The sequence below is a fragment of the Pseudorca crassidens genome, chromosome 15, assembly GCF_039906515.1.
Source record: "Pseudorca crassidens isolate mPseCra1 chromosome 15, mPseCra1.hap1, whole genome shotgun sequence".
Lineage (NCBI taxonomy): Eukaryota > Metazoa > Chordata > Mammalia > Artiodactyla > Delphinidae > Pseudorca > Pseudorca crassidens.
In genome coordinates, this window is record NC_090310.1 from 66,198,239 (window position 1) to 66,214,932 (window position 16,694).

General features: G+C 43.7%; 1 protein-coding gene and 1 long non-coding RNA gene across 4 annotated transcripts in view; one reads left to right on the forward strand and one right to left on the reverse strand.

The window, feature by feature from the left end:
* The window catches only part of CNBD2 (cyclic nucleotide binding domain containing 2), a 70,400-nt gene extending 60,051 nt beyond the window's left edge, over nt 1–10,349 (forward strand). Inside the window, exons 13-14 of one of the 3 annotated variants that reach the window (XM_067707992.1) lie at nt 844–1,025; nt 9,989–10,349. In XM_067707992.1, the coding sequence (XP_067564093.1) occupies nt 844–1,025; nt 9,989–10,200 (394 nt within the window). In that variant the 3' untranslated portion in view covers nt 10,201–10,349. Of the gene's footprint in view, nt 1–843; nt 1,026–8,815; nt 9,026–9,988 lie in introns of all 3 variants that reach the window. The other 2 variants (XM_067707994.1, XM_067707995.1) reach the window with 2 other exon arrangements.
* LOC137207774 (uncharacterized) lies at nt 5,102–8,875 on the reverse strand. Its single transcript, XR_010935243.1, has 2 exons — nt 8,523–8,875; nt 5,102–7,031 (listed from the first exon to the last, which is right to left on the reverse strand). It is a non-coding gene; the product is annotated as an uncharacterized lncRNA (long non-coding RNA).
* Nucleotides 10,350–16,694: the final 6,345 nt, after the last annotated feature.

A 16,694-nucleotide genomic window follows, 5' to 3' on the forward strand; every position in this document is an offset into this window, starting at 1 on the left:
ACAGATGGGAGACACAGAGGCAAGATGGGGTTGCAAACTCAAATGCCTTGCAAGGCCGGCAGGTCGTCTAAAGGAGTGTAGCAGAAGGATTGGGGAGGCGGCAGGGGACGGTGGGGACTGGTGCGCACATTCCCCATCCAGGTGGAGCCGCTGCTCCGTAGACCCAGTCAGTTGATGCCATGCCAGGAAGTAATGCAGGCCCGGTACTGCCAATCTCTAGATTTTTCAGGAGAACCCAGAAACGCAGTGTTTTAGATGATTCCTACCGGTTTTCAAATGCGAGCAACGAACTCAAATTGTTTTTGAAATATTGTGTTAGGCAAACAAAACACATACGCAGGCTGCGTTGGGCCCACAGGCTGCTGGTTTGCCAGTAGCTTGTCAAGCAGCTCTGTCAGAATGACAGGGTGTTGCCAGAGACTGGAGTGAGGCGTGACCGTGGGGGGAGGTACAAGGAGCCAGAGACAGATGGGCAGCGTGACAGGAGCCGGCGTCCCGGGTCAAGGATGAGGAGTGAGCAGCCTGAGAGAGGATGCAGACCAGAGACAAGGAGGCAGGCAGTGGGACCTGAGGAGCTCTCCTCGGTCCCTCCAGCGGGCCTGGAAGCCATCAGTCACTGGCCTGGGCCGGCTCTCCTTGTTGGTAGCGCTGGGCCTAGAACTCAGGGTTCCTGTCTCACTCCAGCCTCGGCACCACAGACCTGGGACCAAGTCACCTCTCTCCCTTGGGAAAAACTTTGAGAGCCCTGAGGGGCCTGGTAGGGGCCATGGCAGCACAAGAGCCCAGCCTGGTGGTGCCAAGAGAGACAGGAGCCCTCCCCCACCAGTACCCCCCCCTCCACAGCACCCCCGCGAGGAGCGGACTCGGAGGAACACCGGGCAGTGAGCCGGCATCGGGAGCTCTGGAGAGCCTGCTTCTGTCCCATGGGACCCCCTTGAGTGCCTGGAGTGCTTCACCTGCCCTCCGGTTTCCCCAGTGGCAAAATGAGCGTGTTGGACAAGATGAATGGTTTTCACGAGTGAGAGGTGAGTACAGTTTGAAAAGCACATTCAACATTATACTTCTGTTTGTCGAATTTAGAAGAAAGCTGTTTTCATGTTACACAGCAAAGAAGGAGGAGTAGGGAATTTGTCTGTCAGAAGAGCGTGTGGATGTAAGAGAGGAGAGAAGCAGTGGACTTAACCATCTCCACTTCCCTGATAGCTCCAGAGGGTCAAGGAGCCTGGGATGTCTGCAGCAGTCCTGGAAGGGCTGCCTGTGACCTACAAGGACAGGGTGGCATGGTTTGGGGACCAGGTAAATTAGGGTGTCTGACTATATTCAGAGATCTCTTTGTGTGTAGGTCTGTGGCTCCAAGATGATAGTGTGGACATTTTGTTCATTCATTTGAAATGTATTTATTAAGTACTTGCTCTGTAGCAGATCCAAAGGAGGATAAGAGGCAGTCTGCATTCCCTCTTATTCTGTAGGCCAAGGGTCAGCAAACTCTATAAAAGGACAAATAATAAATATTTTAGGTTTTATAGGCCTTATGGTCTCTGTTGTAACTACTCAACTCTGCATGGTGAAAGCAGCTTTAGTGTTCCAATAAAGCTTTATTTGCAAAAACAGGTGGCAGGCGGGCTTCCCTGGTGGTACAGTGGTTAAGAATCCACCTAAGAATGCAGGGGACACGGGTTCGAGCCCTGGTCGGGGAAGACCCCACATGCCACGGCGCAACTAAGCCCGTGCACCACAACTACTGAGCCTGCGCTCTAGAGCCCACGAGCCACAACTACTGAGCCTGCGTGCCACAGCTACTGAGCCCACACGCCTAGAGCCTGTGCTCTGCAACAAGAGAAGCCACCGCAATGAGAAGCCCGCACATCGCAACGAAGAGTAGCCCCCGCTCGCTGCAGCTAGAGAAAGCCCGTACGCAACAGCAAAGACCCAACTCAGCCAAGAATAAATACACAAATAAATTTATTTTTATAAAAAACAAAACAAAACAGGTGGCAGGCTAGATTTGGCCTGTGCGCCATTGTTTGCTGACCCCCCGCTCTAGGCAATAGGGAGCCCTTGAAGGTTCTTGAGTAGACCTGACATGACCAGAGAAGGGGTGGGAAGCTTTTTATTGAGCATTTATTCTATGACAGCCATCTTGCTAAGCATCTGACTGGAGTCTAATGACTTGGGCTAAGATCCTAGGTCTGCCACTTAATGGCTGTTGAGGATTAAAAGAGGTGGTACATGAACAGCAAGGGGGAGGATTTTATTCACCAGGACCACTGTGTCCAGCTTCCTGGAAAGTGAGAGAAAAAACTTCCAGCATAGGAGGCAGAGCAAGTTTTCTAGGGGAGCAGTGGGTGAGAAATTAGACTAGAAGAGCAGCCTGGGAGCAAGGGCATCATATGTAGGGGGAGAGGCTGTGAGGGCTGGGGCTTTGGGAAGTCTTGAGGGGAACAGAGAAAGAGCAAATCTTTTTCTGAAGCTACTAAGCAACAGATAGAAGAACTTGAGAATGAGAAATGCCCAAAGAGGTCTTCAAAGAGCTTTTCTGTGCACTGAGAATGTGTTTTTCCTTTGGCATTTTCTTGAGAAACCAAGTAAACATTTGAATAGCTCCTTTTTTTGGGGGGGGGATAGCTCTTATTTATGATTTTATGCAATAATGCTGTTTCTTTGAGTTCAGTTACCAAGCAGACAGTGGGCAGCATGAGGCCCTAGTTATGTTCGGTTACATGTGTAAAGTCCCTGGTACATAGTACGTGCTCAATACACGTTAGATGGTATTAGTACCTTTTTTTAAAAAATTTATTTATTTTATTTTTGGCTGCATTGGGTCTTCATTGCTGCGCGCGGGCTTTCTCTAGTTGTGGCAAGCGGGGGCTACTCTTCGTTGCGGTGTGCAGGCTTCTCATTGCGGTGGCTTCTCTTGTTGCGAAGCATGCTATCTAGGCGCGTGGGCTCCAGTAATTGTGGCGCATGGACTCATTAGTTGTGGTTCACGGGCTCTAGAGCGCAGGCTCAGTAGTTGTGGTGCACAGGCTTAGTTGCTCCGCGGCATGTGGGATCTTCCCGGACCAGGGCTCGAACCTGTGTCCCCTGCATTGGCAGGCGGATTCTTAACCACTGCACCATCAGGGAAGTCCTATTAGTACCTTTTTGATCAAGGTCAATTTGGCCATCCAGAGACTCTCTTCCCCCTTCAGTGGAATAGGAAGCCAAGGCTTTGGAAGGCTAAGCTTTCATAATCAATGATAAAGATCATCTCCGAGAGATTTGGGATAGGAGGGTGCTGGCTGTCATCTCACCCGAACCCCACACTCTAAGTGAAATGGTTAATGTCAATATTAAGAGGCAGCGGTGGAGGGAGAGAGCAGAGGCAGGTCACCAAAGCATTAACATGCACTGTGGGCAAGGGTGCTATTCGGAGGAAGAATGAGTGGGACAGTGTGGGGAGGGATGTGTGAGAACCTCCCAGCCTCCGGGCTGTGAGCTTCAGAATCCCTCCCCTTCCGCATACACTCTGCAACAAACAGCAGCGGATCAGAATCAGGCAGGGAGGAGGTCACATCAGGATTTATTTGGGAGAAGAGTTCATTCAGAAGGAACCAGTATGACACCCCTTGACACAAGTGTAACTAATAAACATATGTTCAGTGCTACAGAGGTTCTTACTGCCCACCTGGCACAGATCCAAGGGTCAGGAAGCCCATAGTGACCTGTCTCAAGGGAGTAGGGCCCGGCTCACGTACGGAGTGCTCCCTGTGTGCCCACATTGTGTGAGGCACTCTATAGAGGCTATCACTTATCCTGAAAATACTTCCTGGCAACTAACCAGGTGGCATTGTCCCCATCTGACAGATGAGGAGCCTGAGGCCCAGAGAGGCAAAGGCCTTGTCTAAGCTCACTCGCTACCAGGTGGTTGCTCCAGGAAATCCGAGGGCTTTCACTGCACCCCAGCACCCTCCCATGCAGGAAGCGTCTCAGCGTGTGCACTGTGACACCATCCTCACTCAGCTATCCCAAGTGAGCCACCTGTTTTCAAAACAAATTCTGCACACACAACCCTGGAACTGTGCTGGAGAGAATATATTCACCCTCCTGGATGATTTTCCATATGTAAATAAGCCTAGTCATATTGGAGAGGCACACCCAGGCCACTGAAGCCAAAAATACAGCCCCCAGTACTGATAGCTTCCACTGTTTGGGGAAAATGAAAAAACCCATTTGAGAAACACAGGAGATATTGCCAGCATTTGTTATAGGAAGTGTTTAAGATCCCTCCTTGGGGTTGGAAGCAAAAAGCGTTCTTTAAATCCTCTATTCCTTTTATATAACTCATGGAAAAATCTTACCTTCCTGTTACAGAAGGTCTAAGGGGTGAGATGGGTAACTTCGCAACCTGCATCGCACTCACTAGAGGCTATTTTGCCATGATGCTTTTCTGTCATTTGGGGATTTAAGGGGTTTAACCACAAGGGTGCCGAGTTGCAGAATTTGTAGTCACAGGTTCAGAGCTGACAATGAAGACGAGTAATTTCTAGGTGGCTGAGAAGCAGCACCAAAGCTGGAAAGAGGGTTTTTCATGGCTTCTAAAGGCTGTGGGCTTTAGCCCTGGGGACAGAGCCTGGGGCTATTGGGAGGGCGGCACTTCTGGACAAAAGCTGTGTCTTTCAGCCAGGCTCCTTGCCTTTCTGGAGCTTCACTACCGTCATTGGTAAAATTGGCAGGGTCTGGTAGGTGTACTTCAGCCTCCCTCCAACCCCAACAGAAAATCAGAATCAAGAAGAAAATGGATTATGGAGACCCTTGGTGAAGTGTGAAAATGAACAACAGATGAGATAATAGTACTGTATTAATGCTAAATGTCCTAATGTTGGTAATTTTACTGTGGTTATGTAAGAGAATCTCCTTGTCCTTAGGAAATACACACTGAGGTCCTTGGCTGTTAAAGGAGATGGTTTCTTTAACTTACTTTCAAATGATTTAGAAATATATTGTGTGTATATTTAGAAGAGCAAAGCATATATAGCAAAATGCTAACAACTGGCGAATCTGGGTGAAGGGTACTTAGGAGTTCTTTGAACCATTCTTGCAATTTTTTTTTTTTTCCCAATTTGAAAGCAGTCACTGTTTATTAACTGACCAGATTACAAAAATAATGATGGTAGATACCTTAGTTCATCCTTCATTCTTGTAACTTTTAAAAAATTATTTTAAATTGTATAATACACACAAAACTTACCCTCGCAGCCATTTTTAAATGTTTTTAAGTTCAGTGGCATTAAGTACATTCACACTGTTGTTCAACCATCACCACAGCCATCTCCAGATCTCTTGTCATCTTATCAAAGTGAACCTGTGTACCCATTAAACAGTGACTCCCCACTCCCCTCTCCCCTCTGCCAGCTCTTGGCAACCACTGTTCTACTTTGTCTATGAATCTGACTACTTTACATACCTTAAATAAGTGGAATTATACAATATTTGTCTTTTTGTAGATGTCTTATTTAGAATAATGTTCTCAAGAATCATCCATGTTGTAGCATGCATCAGAATTTCCTTTTTTTTTTCTTCAGAATTTCCTTCTTTTTAAGGCTAAATAAAATTCCATTGTATGTACAATACATACCACACTTTGTTTATCCCTTCATCTGCTGATGGACATTTAGGTTGCTTCCATCTTTTGGCTATTGTGAATAATGCTGCTATGAACATGGATGTACAAATATCTTTGAGACCCTGCTTTCAATTCTTTTGGTAGATACTCAGAAGTGGAATTGCTGGATCATATGGTAATTCCATTTTTAATATTTTGAGGAACTGCCATACTGTTTTCCACACTGGCTGCACTATTCTTGCAATTTTAGTGTGAAATCATTTCAAAATAAAAATTACAACTCTAATTGACTTTATAATTGACTTTGTAATTAGGTAATAATTTATTTTAAAATCTGGTGAGAAGCTCCCTGATATCCAGGGCAAAAGGGGGGAAATGCTATTTCACTAGAAATGACAATTAAAATGAAGAAGAAAATGGAAGAAGTCAATATAGATTTGTATCAATATGAGCACTAGCCCTGATGATTGTAAAATCTAGCTTTGAGCTCTCTGACAGCCAAGGCAAAAAAAGAAACATAGTATTTCCTTATTTGAAAGGAAGAATCTGCTCAGTCCCTGAGGAGAGTAACAAAATTTTTTCTCACCCAAGGAGGGTAGGGAAGTTTGTCTTCACTCCCTTCTTTCAAATGGGCCTCCTGGGCTTCCCTGGTGGCGCAGTGGTTGAGAGTCCGCCTGCCGATTCAGGGGACTATGGGTTCGTACCCCGGTCTGGGTAGATCCCACTTGTCGCGGAGCGGCTGGGCCCAGTGAGCCATAGCCGCTAAGCATGCGCGTCCGGAGCCTGTGCTCCACAACGGGAGAGGCCACAACAGTGAGAGGCCCGCGTCCCGCAAAAAAAAAAAAAGTGCCTCCTACCTATTTTACTGCGAGCTACCTTCTCCCAGCATACTTTAAATTAGGGGCCTGTTTCTACTTGGCTCTGGACTTCTTGGCCTCAGGTCCCTTCTGGCACCACAAAGTTAGTATCTACAATGGTTGGCTGCCGGTGAGGGCTGTTCCCCCTTTGCACCCTTATCACGTTTATCACATGGAAGGAGGTGGACTCATGGTCTTTAAGTCTTAACAACACTGACCATCTATGATTTTAATGGTTAGAAACTGAGACCATATCTTTTCCTGAGAGCAGGTTTTTATCTTGAAAGATACTGTCAGAAAGTCCTTCTTCCGGTCATAACTTAAAACTCATGCTACTGTGCAAGAGTTTTTCTTGTTTTGTGTGGAGATGGAGAGGAATTGCTCATTGCTCTTCTGGAAGCCTCTTCCCCATAAAGCCAGACCTTCTCCCGTCCTTCTGTCTGATCTCACCGACATCACAGGGCAGAAGGAGCAGGATAACGAGCAGGAGTTCTGGATTTAGGCTGCTCTGCTTCCGACCAGCTGCGTCACAGCAGGCAAGCAACTGCTCTTTGCCTCAGTTTCCCCATCTGTAACATGGGAATAATAAAAGCATCTGTTTCATAAAGTCATGAAGATTAACTTAAATAGTCCATATAAAACACTAAATTCAGAGTCTGACTCTCAGAAAGCAAAAACCTGGGGTAGGAGAAAAAAGGGGACCCAGGGACAAAATGATACAGACAGTAGGTCTGTGAGACTTGCAGACCGACCTGGAGGCCAGCCCTGCCCACAGAGTTGAAATAGAAGAGTCCCACATATGAACATTTCTCAGTTTAACAGATCACAGCAGCTGGGGGATTTGCACATGTAAAATGCTCTCACCGGTGAATCATTCTGCATTTGCACATTGCTCTATTATCATACACAACTTATCAGCTTCGATGATTACCAGCTCATGCGGTCCTCTGCCTTTTTGAGAGGAGAGCCCTGGACCTGCTGGCTGCCTATCTCCTCCTCCTCCCTTTATGCCAGTGCTTGTCTTCTGTCCCTTAGCTGCCAGGCTCCTGGCATCTCCATTAGATAGGGAAGCATATGGGAACTGGAAGGACTGAACTAAAATCTAGATGACTTCAACCGGTATATCTCCAATTAGCAGACATGCTGTAGGAAGAGAGAGCTGGTCAGGTTTTAGAGATACAGCACCAAACCGAACCAAAGTCCTTGGCATCAAGGAGCTTACATTCCGGGTCAGTGGTTAAAGAACACAAGAAAAATCAGGGAATCTGGGGGATGGAGGTGGGTTAGAGGTTACTACGTTGTAAAGGATAGTCAGGGAAGGCTTCTCTAAGACCGTGATATTGATGAGTACAGGAAGTGAGGGGATGAGCCATGCAGATATCGGGGCAAGAGTGTTCCAGGCAGAGAGAGAGCACATTCAAGCATAACAGCAAGAAGGCTGGTGTGGCTGGAATGGAGTCAAAGGAGAGAGAAATTGAAAGAGGGCAAGGGCAGAGAGGGACTGGAGGCCAGCTCATGATCATGTGAAGGGAGCCTCTGGAAAGTTCTTAGCAGAGGAGTGATATGATCTGGCTACAGACTTGGGGTTTAAGCATGAGGGTGGCATGGGGAGATGGGGGTGGGGGACAGTTGGGAAGCCAGTGCCATAATCCAAGTAGGAGATTACGGTGGCTCAGATCACCATATTGATTGTGGTGGTGTCTCGATGGGGCTGATCGTGGACATATTTCGATGGTAGAATCGATCAGGGTTTGCTAAAGGACTGAATGTTAGGAATGAGAAAGAGGAACTAAGGATAACTCCAAAGATTTTGGTTTGAGCAAGTGGAAGGATGGAGTAGCCATTCCCTGAGACAGAGAAGACTGTAGGAGAAGTACATTTAGGGGTGAATATCAGGAGTGTGGTTTTTAGCAGTTAAAAAAAAAAAAGGATTTAAGGATGATGTGAGAACACACGTAAAGCAGTTGTAACACCACCTGGCACTTCATGCACACTCATGCAAGGTTAGTATTATCCCCATTTTCACACTGCTGGTTTGGTAGAAGAGCCAGAATTCAAACCTGGGCCTGTTTGGCTCCAAACCTCAGTTTGTTTCTCTTCTTAAACATCCTGTCTTCCATGATCCCTTGTCCTTAAGGTTTCATGTTGATACTGTCAGAAAGTTCTTCCTCCTGTTTAATGGCAGTCTGTCCTATTGCAGTTAGAGCCTGACCCTTTGTTTGGGACTCTTGGGTTATGTCAAGTGAAGTCAGCAAGATCCTGTTTTGCGTGGTGAAGCAGGAGGCACCCATGAGCTATTTGCCTCTTCAAGCGTTATTGGTAGTGCCGTGAAATTTAAATTCCCTTTTCATAGGTCTTCATCACAAGAAAGGTCATTTAAAACTTCACTGGCGGGCTTCCCTGGTGGCGCAGTGGTTGGGAGTCTGCCTGCGGATGCAAGGGACACGGGTTCGTGGCCCGGTCTGGGAAGATCCCACATGCCGCGGAGTGGCTGGGCCCGTGAGCCATGGCCGCTGAGCCTACGCGTCTGGAGCCTGTGCTCTGCAAACTTCACTGGCATCAAGTAATTCCTAAAACATGCTTTAAAAATATAGACGGACAGGTAGTAGGTAGGTAGGTAGATATTTATCTATATAAATATTAGAAAAATTCTAAAAATTTTTTTCATAATCCCCAATTTTAAAATGTATATAATGAGAACTGAAACATTTCTACTATTTCACCCATCTAATCTCATCTCCCAAGGATAACTTGACTAACAGTTTGGTACGTAACCTTCTCAAAGTTCACATACTCATACCCATTTCCTTATTTATTATTTTAACCAAAAAAAAAGGAAGAAGCTATACCAGCTCTGTCCAATAGAATTTTCTGCAATGATGACAATGTTCTATCATACATGTCCACCAGCCATATATGGCTACTGGGCACTTGAAATGTGGCTAATGTGACTGAAGACTGAATTTTTAATTTTAAGTAATTTAAATAGCTATAGGTAGGTAGTGGCCACCATAATGGACAGCACAGTGTTATACATTTTGGATTTTTTACTTAGAGTATCATGGACATTTCTTTTTTGTTTAATTTTATAAATTTTGAAATCATCTCACAGAAAAGTTGCAGTTACAATACAAAAAAGCCATTTGAGAGTAAGTTGGGACCGGATGCATCAGCACATCCAAATAATTTAGTGTTTATTTCCTCAAACAAGGACATTCTCTTATGTAACCACAACCATCAAAATCAGGAAATTATCACTGACACATTACAGCCATCGAATCCTCAGGGCCCATCCACATGTTGCCAGTTGTCCCAATAACATCCTTTATAGCAAAGGATCCAGTTCACGATCGTGCAGTACACTTAGTTGGCATGCCTCTTTGGTTTCCTTCTATCGGATATAGTTCTCAACCTTTCTTTGACATTCATGACCTTGATACTTTTGAAGATTATAGACCAGTTATTTTGTAGAGTGTTCTTTCTACAAGAAAGGGCCTGTTTGATGTTTTCTCATGGTTCGATTTAGGTTATGCATCTTCGGCAGGAAATCCCAGAAGTGATGCTGTGTTCTTCCCATTGGATGTTATCAGGTGGTGCAAGATTTCAATTTGTCCCATTACTGGTGGTAACTTATTATTGGATGAAAATGGTGTCTCCACTGTAAAGTTACTCGTCGTTTATTTCCTTTTCATTTTAAAATGTATGTATGCTGTTAAAAAAAACCCCCACATAACATGAAATTTACCATCTTAACCATTTCTACGTGTATAGTTCAAGAGTGTTGAGTATATTCACATTGTGAGAGAGATCTCCAGAACTTTTTCGTCTTGCAAATCTGAAACTCTGTACCCACTAAACAACTCCCCTTTCCCCCTCCCCCGAGCCCCTGGTAAGCACCCTTCTACTTTCTGTCTCTATGAACTTGACAACTTTTGACACCTCATATAAGCAGAATCATACAGTCTTTGTCTTTTTGTGCCTGGCTTATTTCACTTAGCACAATGTCCTCAAGGTTCATCCCAGTTGTAGCATGTGTCAGGATTTCTTGCTTTTTTAAGGCTAAATAATATTCCATGGCATGTATATACCACATTTTGTTTATCCATTCATCTGTTGATGGAAATTTGGGTTCCACCTTTTGGCTTTTGTGATAGTGCTGCTATGAACATGGATATGCAAACATCTCTTTCAGACCTGTTTTCAAATTTCTTGGATGTATATCCAGAAGTGGGTCTGCTGGGTCATATGGTGGTTCTAGTTTTGATTTTTTTGAGAAACTGTCATCCTGTTTTCCATAGCAGTTGCACCATTTTACAATCCCACCAACAGTGAACAAGGGTTGCAATTTCTCCAGATCCTTGTCGACACTTGTCGTTCTGTTCTTGTTAGTAGCCATCCTAATGGGTATGAGTTGACATCTCATTGTGGTTTTGATTTGCATTTCTCTAATTATTAGTGAGCTTGAGCATCTTTTCATATGCTTGATGGCCATCTGTATGTCATCTTTGGAAGAATGTCTATTCAGGTCGTCAATTTAATTGGATTTTTTTGTTGTCAGAGTTTTTTATATATTCTAGATGTATCAAGATATATGATTTGCAAGTATTTTCTCCCATTCCATAGGTTGCCATTTCACTCTGTTGAGCATGTCTTATTCCCTTTTAATAGGTATTTTGTGAGGAGGTGCTTTGGAACTATGTAAATATTCCCTTCCTTATCATACTTTCCGTTTATTTATTCATTTACTTATATCAGCATTGGACTCATGGCTTCCTATTTTATTCAGTGTATTTGTTCTTATCATTTCCTATTTTGATGCACAAACTGCCACAGATTAGGCCGATGGAAGCCACTTCAAGCTGGCTTCTGGGGTCCTTCTGACATGTTCCTATCATTCTCTGAGGCACTTTCTTGTTTTCTGCTGCCACGGGATATTCCAGGATGATCTCGTACTTTCCTGTTGCAGCCCTGGAATTAACCATTTCTCCAGGGCCCCTGCTTCCTTTTAATAGAGAATGGGATTTAGAAGCTTCTGGCCCAGGCTCTGCTGCTGAACTCTGTGGCTTTGAAAAGCCCAGCATGTGATCTGGAGAGGCGTACCTCATCAACCAGCCAGAACAAACCCCTCATTTACAGAGGGGGGGACTGAGGCTCAGAGGGGATCAGGTGGCCAATGTTCCCTAGCTCGTGAGACAGCTCAGACGTGAGCTGAGGCCTCTGACTCCCTTCCAGTGCTCTTTCCCTGGCAATACATGTTATTTATGAGGTGTGACCCCGGTGGGGCCTGTCCCCTCTCTGGACTTCACTTTCCTCTTCTGTCCACTGAGGGTTAGTTTTGCCTGGGGGTCCAAGACTGCCTTTCTGAGAGCTAACCTTTTCTCTTTAACTCTTCATGAGCCTACCTTCCCCCCACCCCCCAGACCTTTATGGGTGACTCCACCTTTAATTACAGAGAGCTTCAGCTTTTATCTCCAGCTCTGGTGGATTGGGGTTGCAGACTAGTCCTAGCCTGGGAATGAGCTGTCCAAATGCACCTGGTTCTCCCATTCCAGGCCAGGGGTTCCAGGCATATGTGCCTCCCTGAAGCCCATCTCCGTCAGCTAACACCTGTCTCATAGGGGCATCAACAGAAGAAGATGGCAATGGGAAGGGCCTCCTCTACCTGCCCTCACTGGCTCCCAGCCCACCCATATTATACAAAGAGCACCCAGGGAAGCACCAGAAATGCCACCTCCCCACATTTCGAGGCCAGTGTCTCTTGAGCTTCACTCTCAAAGCTGGGTGTAAGAAACCCTCTGGTATTCCATTAGAGAATATTTGATGCCTGATTGGGGTGGGTGGTGCTGCATCCAACCTTCACCCTCTGGTTTGGTCAGCTGACAGGAACCGCCAGCCTGGGAACCCGACTATTCAACTGATGACGGCAGCAGCTACGCCATACAACTGTCTGAAAAGCTGAGCTTTTGGCTCTTTTGTATTCAACGGACATTTCCTACGCACCTACTATGTGTCAGGCATTGTGCTGCACCCTGCGGTAAGATGATTTAAGCCAGAGCTCAATCCAGTAGTTTCAGGTAACAATGACAGTACAAGTGGGTTCCATATGTCGATACAAGAGGCATAAGTAGGGGCTGCAAGGGAAAGGGCCTAACTTCTGACATTTGGTTCTGGAGTGTCAGGTTCTTGTAGGCAAGGCTGTATACAAAATTTGAGAGGGCAACAAAGAATGATTTTGCTAGATGAAAAAATTGGAAAGGGGGGCTTCCCTGGTGGCACAGTGGTTAAGAATCGCCTGCCAATGCAGGGGACACGGGTTCGAGCCCCGGTCCAGGAAGATCCCACGTGCCGCGGAGCAACTAAGCCCATGCGCCACAACTACTGAGCCTGTGCTTTAGAACCTGCGAGCCACAACTACTGAGCCCGCACGCCCAGAGCCCGTGCTCCGCAAGAGAAGCCCGCGCACCACAATGAAGAGCAGCCCCCGCTCGCCGCCAACTAGAGAAAGCCTGCGTGCAACAACAAAGACCCAATGCAGCCAGAAATAAATATATAAAATAAATCGATAAAAAAAAAAAAAGAAAAACGTGGGAAGGGCGCTATGGGCGGAAGGAATAGCTTAAGTAAAGCTGGAATCACCGAAGCGCAGAACTAGTTACCTAGAACAGCAAGGCACATCGCTGGGGGTAGCGGGGCTAATGTCTAAGCAACGGAAGGCATCGTAAGACATGACACTTCAGATACCTCAGAGCCCAGGCATGAAGGGTGTGGACACTATGCTTCTATGGAGACTTCATTAAGGTTTTCAAAATAACATTTATTTCTTAAAAGTTAACATGTGCATAATAGGAAACCAAAGAACACAAGAAGCAAAAAACAGTCATTTATCATCACAAGCAATTTACCATTTGATGTGATGTGTCCTTCTAGGTCTCGTTTGTGTATTTAAACACAACTAAGCATTCATTTTTACGTAATTAAGATCATACAGTTATGTATCATGCTTTTTCACACATCATGAATATTTACCATTTCAAAGTCCCAAAGCTATGAGTATTTTGATAACCAAAAATACACTACACCAACTCAATCTGGAAGGAAAAAAATGTAATCCTTTCTTGGCGACAAAAACTTCAGAAAAGACAAAAATGGCAACAGGCCTCTAGATAAAGATATTGGCAGAGTTATGATTAAAATACTACATTCCCTTAACGTTCAATTAAAAATGAGACATAAAGCAACAGAGTACCCAAAGTATAATGCTTTTAAGAGGATTCATTATCTGATCTAAACTATTAAAGTATTAGCAAGGAGGTATATTTCCACTGAATTACTTAACAATGTATTCCTATAGTACAGCTAAGAGATGCACACACATCAATGGTTATCATCAAAATATAAAAAGGAATACATCCACATACTTCCCTCCCTTTTATACTTCCTTCTGCCCCTCTGCTGCCAACCTAATGAACAAGTCCTGGTGTACATTTCTCAGATGGTTTAACAATTCCATGTCCAAGATGCTACTTTTTTTACCAATTATAACAAAGATATTTACAAATTGGTTAATTCACTAGCTCTACTTTTTATCATACATTGTCACCTCAGGACTCCTAAAAAGCCTAGATGTTGCAAAATAATGAATGAACCTTGTCCATAGTAAGCATTGGTACTTTACAAAAATGCACATTTAGACCTATGGTTATAACCTAAAACTGTCTTCTAGATATGGAGATATTAGCTAAGAGCCCTTCCCTTCACCCTTCCTCTCACCCATCCTCCAGCATATCAGCAACTAAGTACAGGACTATATCTAGCTCCAAGAGGTGGATTAACATAGACGCTCCCAGAAGACACAGCCCTTCCTAAAAACCAACAAAAGGGCATTTATTAAGGGGTTATTTTACTACCTCTACTTTTAATATACTTTGGGCATTAGGACTTGCTTATTCTTTAATACACAGCAATATTAACTAAAACACACAAATAGAACAATGGTTAGACAATCTGAACTTGTCTAAAGACTCATGGGCACAGATCCCTTCTCTGTACTTCCTTCCCTGTCTGCTCCCCGCCTCCCCACCACCCAGTGAATAGTCAGCTTACGCTCCAAGACTCAAGTTTAACAATTTCCACTCCCCCAATACAACCATTCCTATGAATTAACAGAAAAAAAAATACTTTAAAAGGTGTTACTTTTAACTCTATTTTCAACATATGTTGTGTACTTTTACACATCTAGAAAGATTAGATGTTTCAAATACAGATTTAAGTTTGTCCACTATGTATACACGTAGTAGCACTGAAGAAACTGCACACAAAGGCTATAGTCACAAAGTGTCTCCTAAACAGGAACACTCTGGCCTAGAAGCTTCCCCTTCTCATCTCTATCAACCCGGTGGACAAGAATAAGCATCTGTAATGCTTAGAGGGGATTTTAACAATTTTACTTCCTCCAGTTGTTTTCAGAAGTCTTTCCTATGAATTTTAACACGAAGTGTACACAATGTATTTATCGGCTATTTTTGTCATACACTGGCAACCTCTTTAACACCTAGGAAGACTAGATGTTGTAAATTTGGACCCTCTGTCCTTTATGTACACTATGTACACAGCCAAGTAAAACAAAATGCAGAGACACACCAGACAATGGTTAGTCTTGGTATAAAGCCCTTTACACTTTCTTCTTTCTCCCTGAACCAGCACAAATAAAATAATGTGTACTGCTCAGAGAGGTGGTTTGATCATTTTGATCACTCCATTTCTAAAAGACAGTATTTCATATGAATTTTAACAAAAGGATATATCTACAAAATATGTTACTTCACTACCTCTACCTTTAACATACTTTGTGCACTTCTAAACATCTAGAAAGACTAGATGTTTCAAATAAGGACTAAAGTTTGTCCACTATATACACAGTAGTGTTGAATAAACTACACACATGTAACAATGGTTAGATCTGAAAGTGTCTTCTACATAGGGACATTCTAATCTAGAACACTTCATTTCTCCCAGTACCTCCTTTCTGCCATCCATCCAACATTGGGCAAGTACAGGCACAGGTGTCAGGCGCAGGTGTCACTTAGATGTGATTTACAATTTCACTTCCAAAGGCCCTTTTCAGAAGACGGCTTTTCAATGAATTTTAACACAAAGTGTACAAAATGTGTTAGTTTACTAACTCTACTTTTGTCATACATTGGCAACCTCTTTAATATCTAGAGACTAGATATTATAAAATGGGGACCCATTGGTCCAGTATATACAAAATATATACAGTAAAGTTAAACAAAATGCATGTAACATATAGAGCAATGGATAAGTTGAAATGTTCTAGTACCTGCTAGCAAAACATCTTTTGCAATCTTCCCTCCCACCTCCCTAAATCCAATGAACAAGCACAGAGTATACTGTTCAGAGAGGAGGTTTAACAATTCCATTTCCAAAGACAGTATTTCCCCAGTTTTTAAAAGCTATTTACAAGACGCATTATTCTACTAAAACTACTTTTAAATACATCAAGCACTTCTAAACATCTAGAAAGAATAGATATTTCATATAAGAACTTACTTGTCCACTATGTACACAGCACTGTTAAATAAAATTGCACACATGTAACAATGGTTATAATCTGAGGTATCTTCTAAATATGACCATTTTGGCCTGAACCATTTCCTCCCTCACTTCCTTCTCTCCACCACCAATCCAGTGGACAAGTACATGCATATGTAATGCTTAGAGGTGGTTGAACAAATTCATATCCAAAAGTCATTTACAGAGGACAAGCTTTCCTATGAATTTCAATAAAGTATACAAAATGTGCTAATTTTACTACTTTGTCATACACTGGCAACCGCTTTAACATCTAGAGACTAGATGTTGCAAAACCAGGACTCAATTTGTCCATTATATACACTATATACACAGCAAAACAAAATGAACATACAAAAAATGGTTTTGTCTGAAAATGTCCAGGTATGAACACACTAGCATATTACCTTTTGCAATTCTTTCCCTCCCTCCTCCAAACCACTGAACAAGTATAGGCAATAGTATACTGCTCAGAGAGGTGGTTTAACATTTAACATTCCCAAAGACAGTACTTCCTGTGAATTTTAGCAAAAAGTTATTTACAAAGTGATATTTTACTACATCTACATTTAACATACGTTGGGCACTTCTAAACATCTAGATGGACTAGATGTTTCAAATAAGGACTTAATTTGTCCACT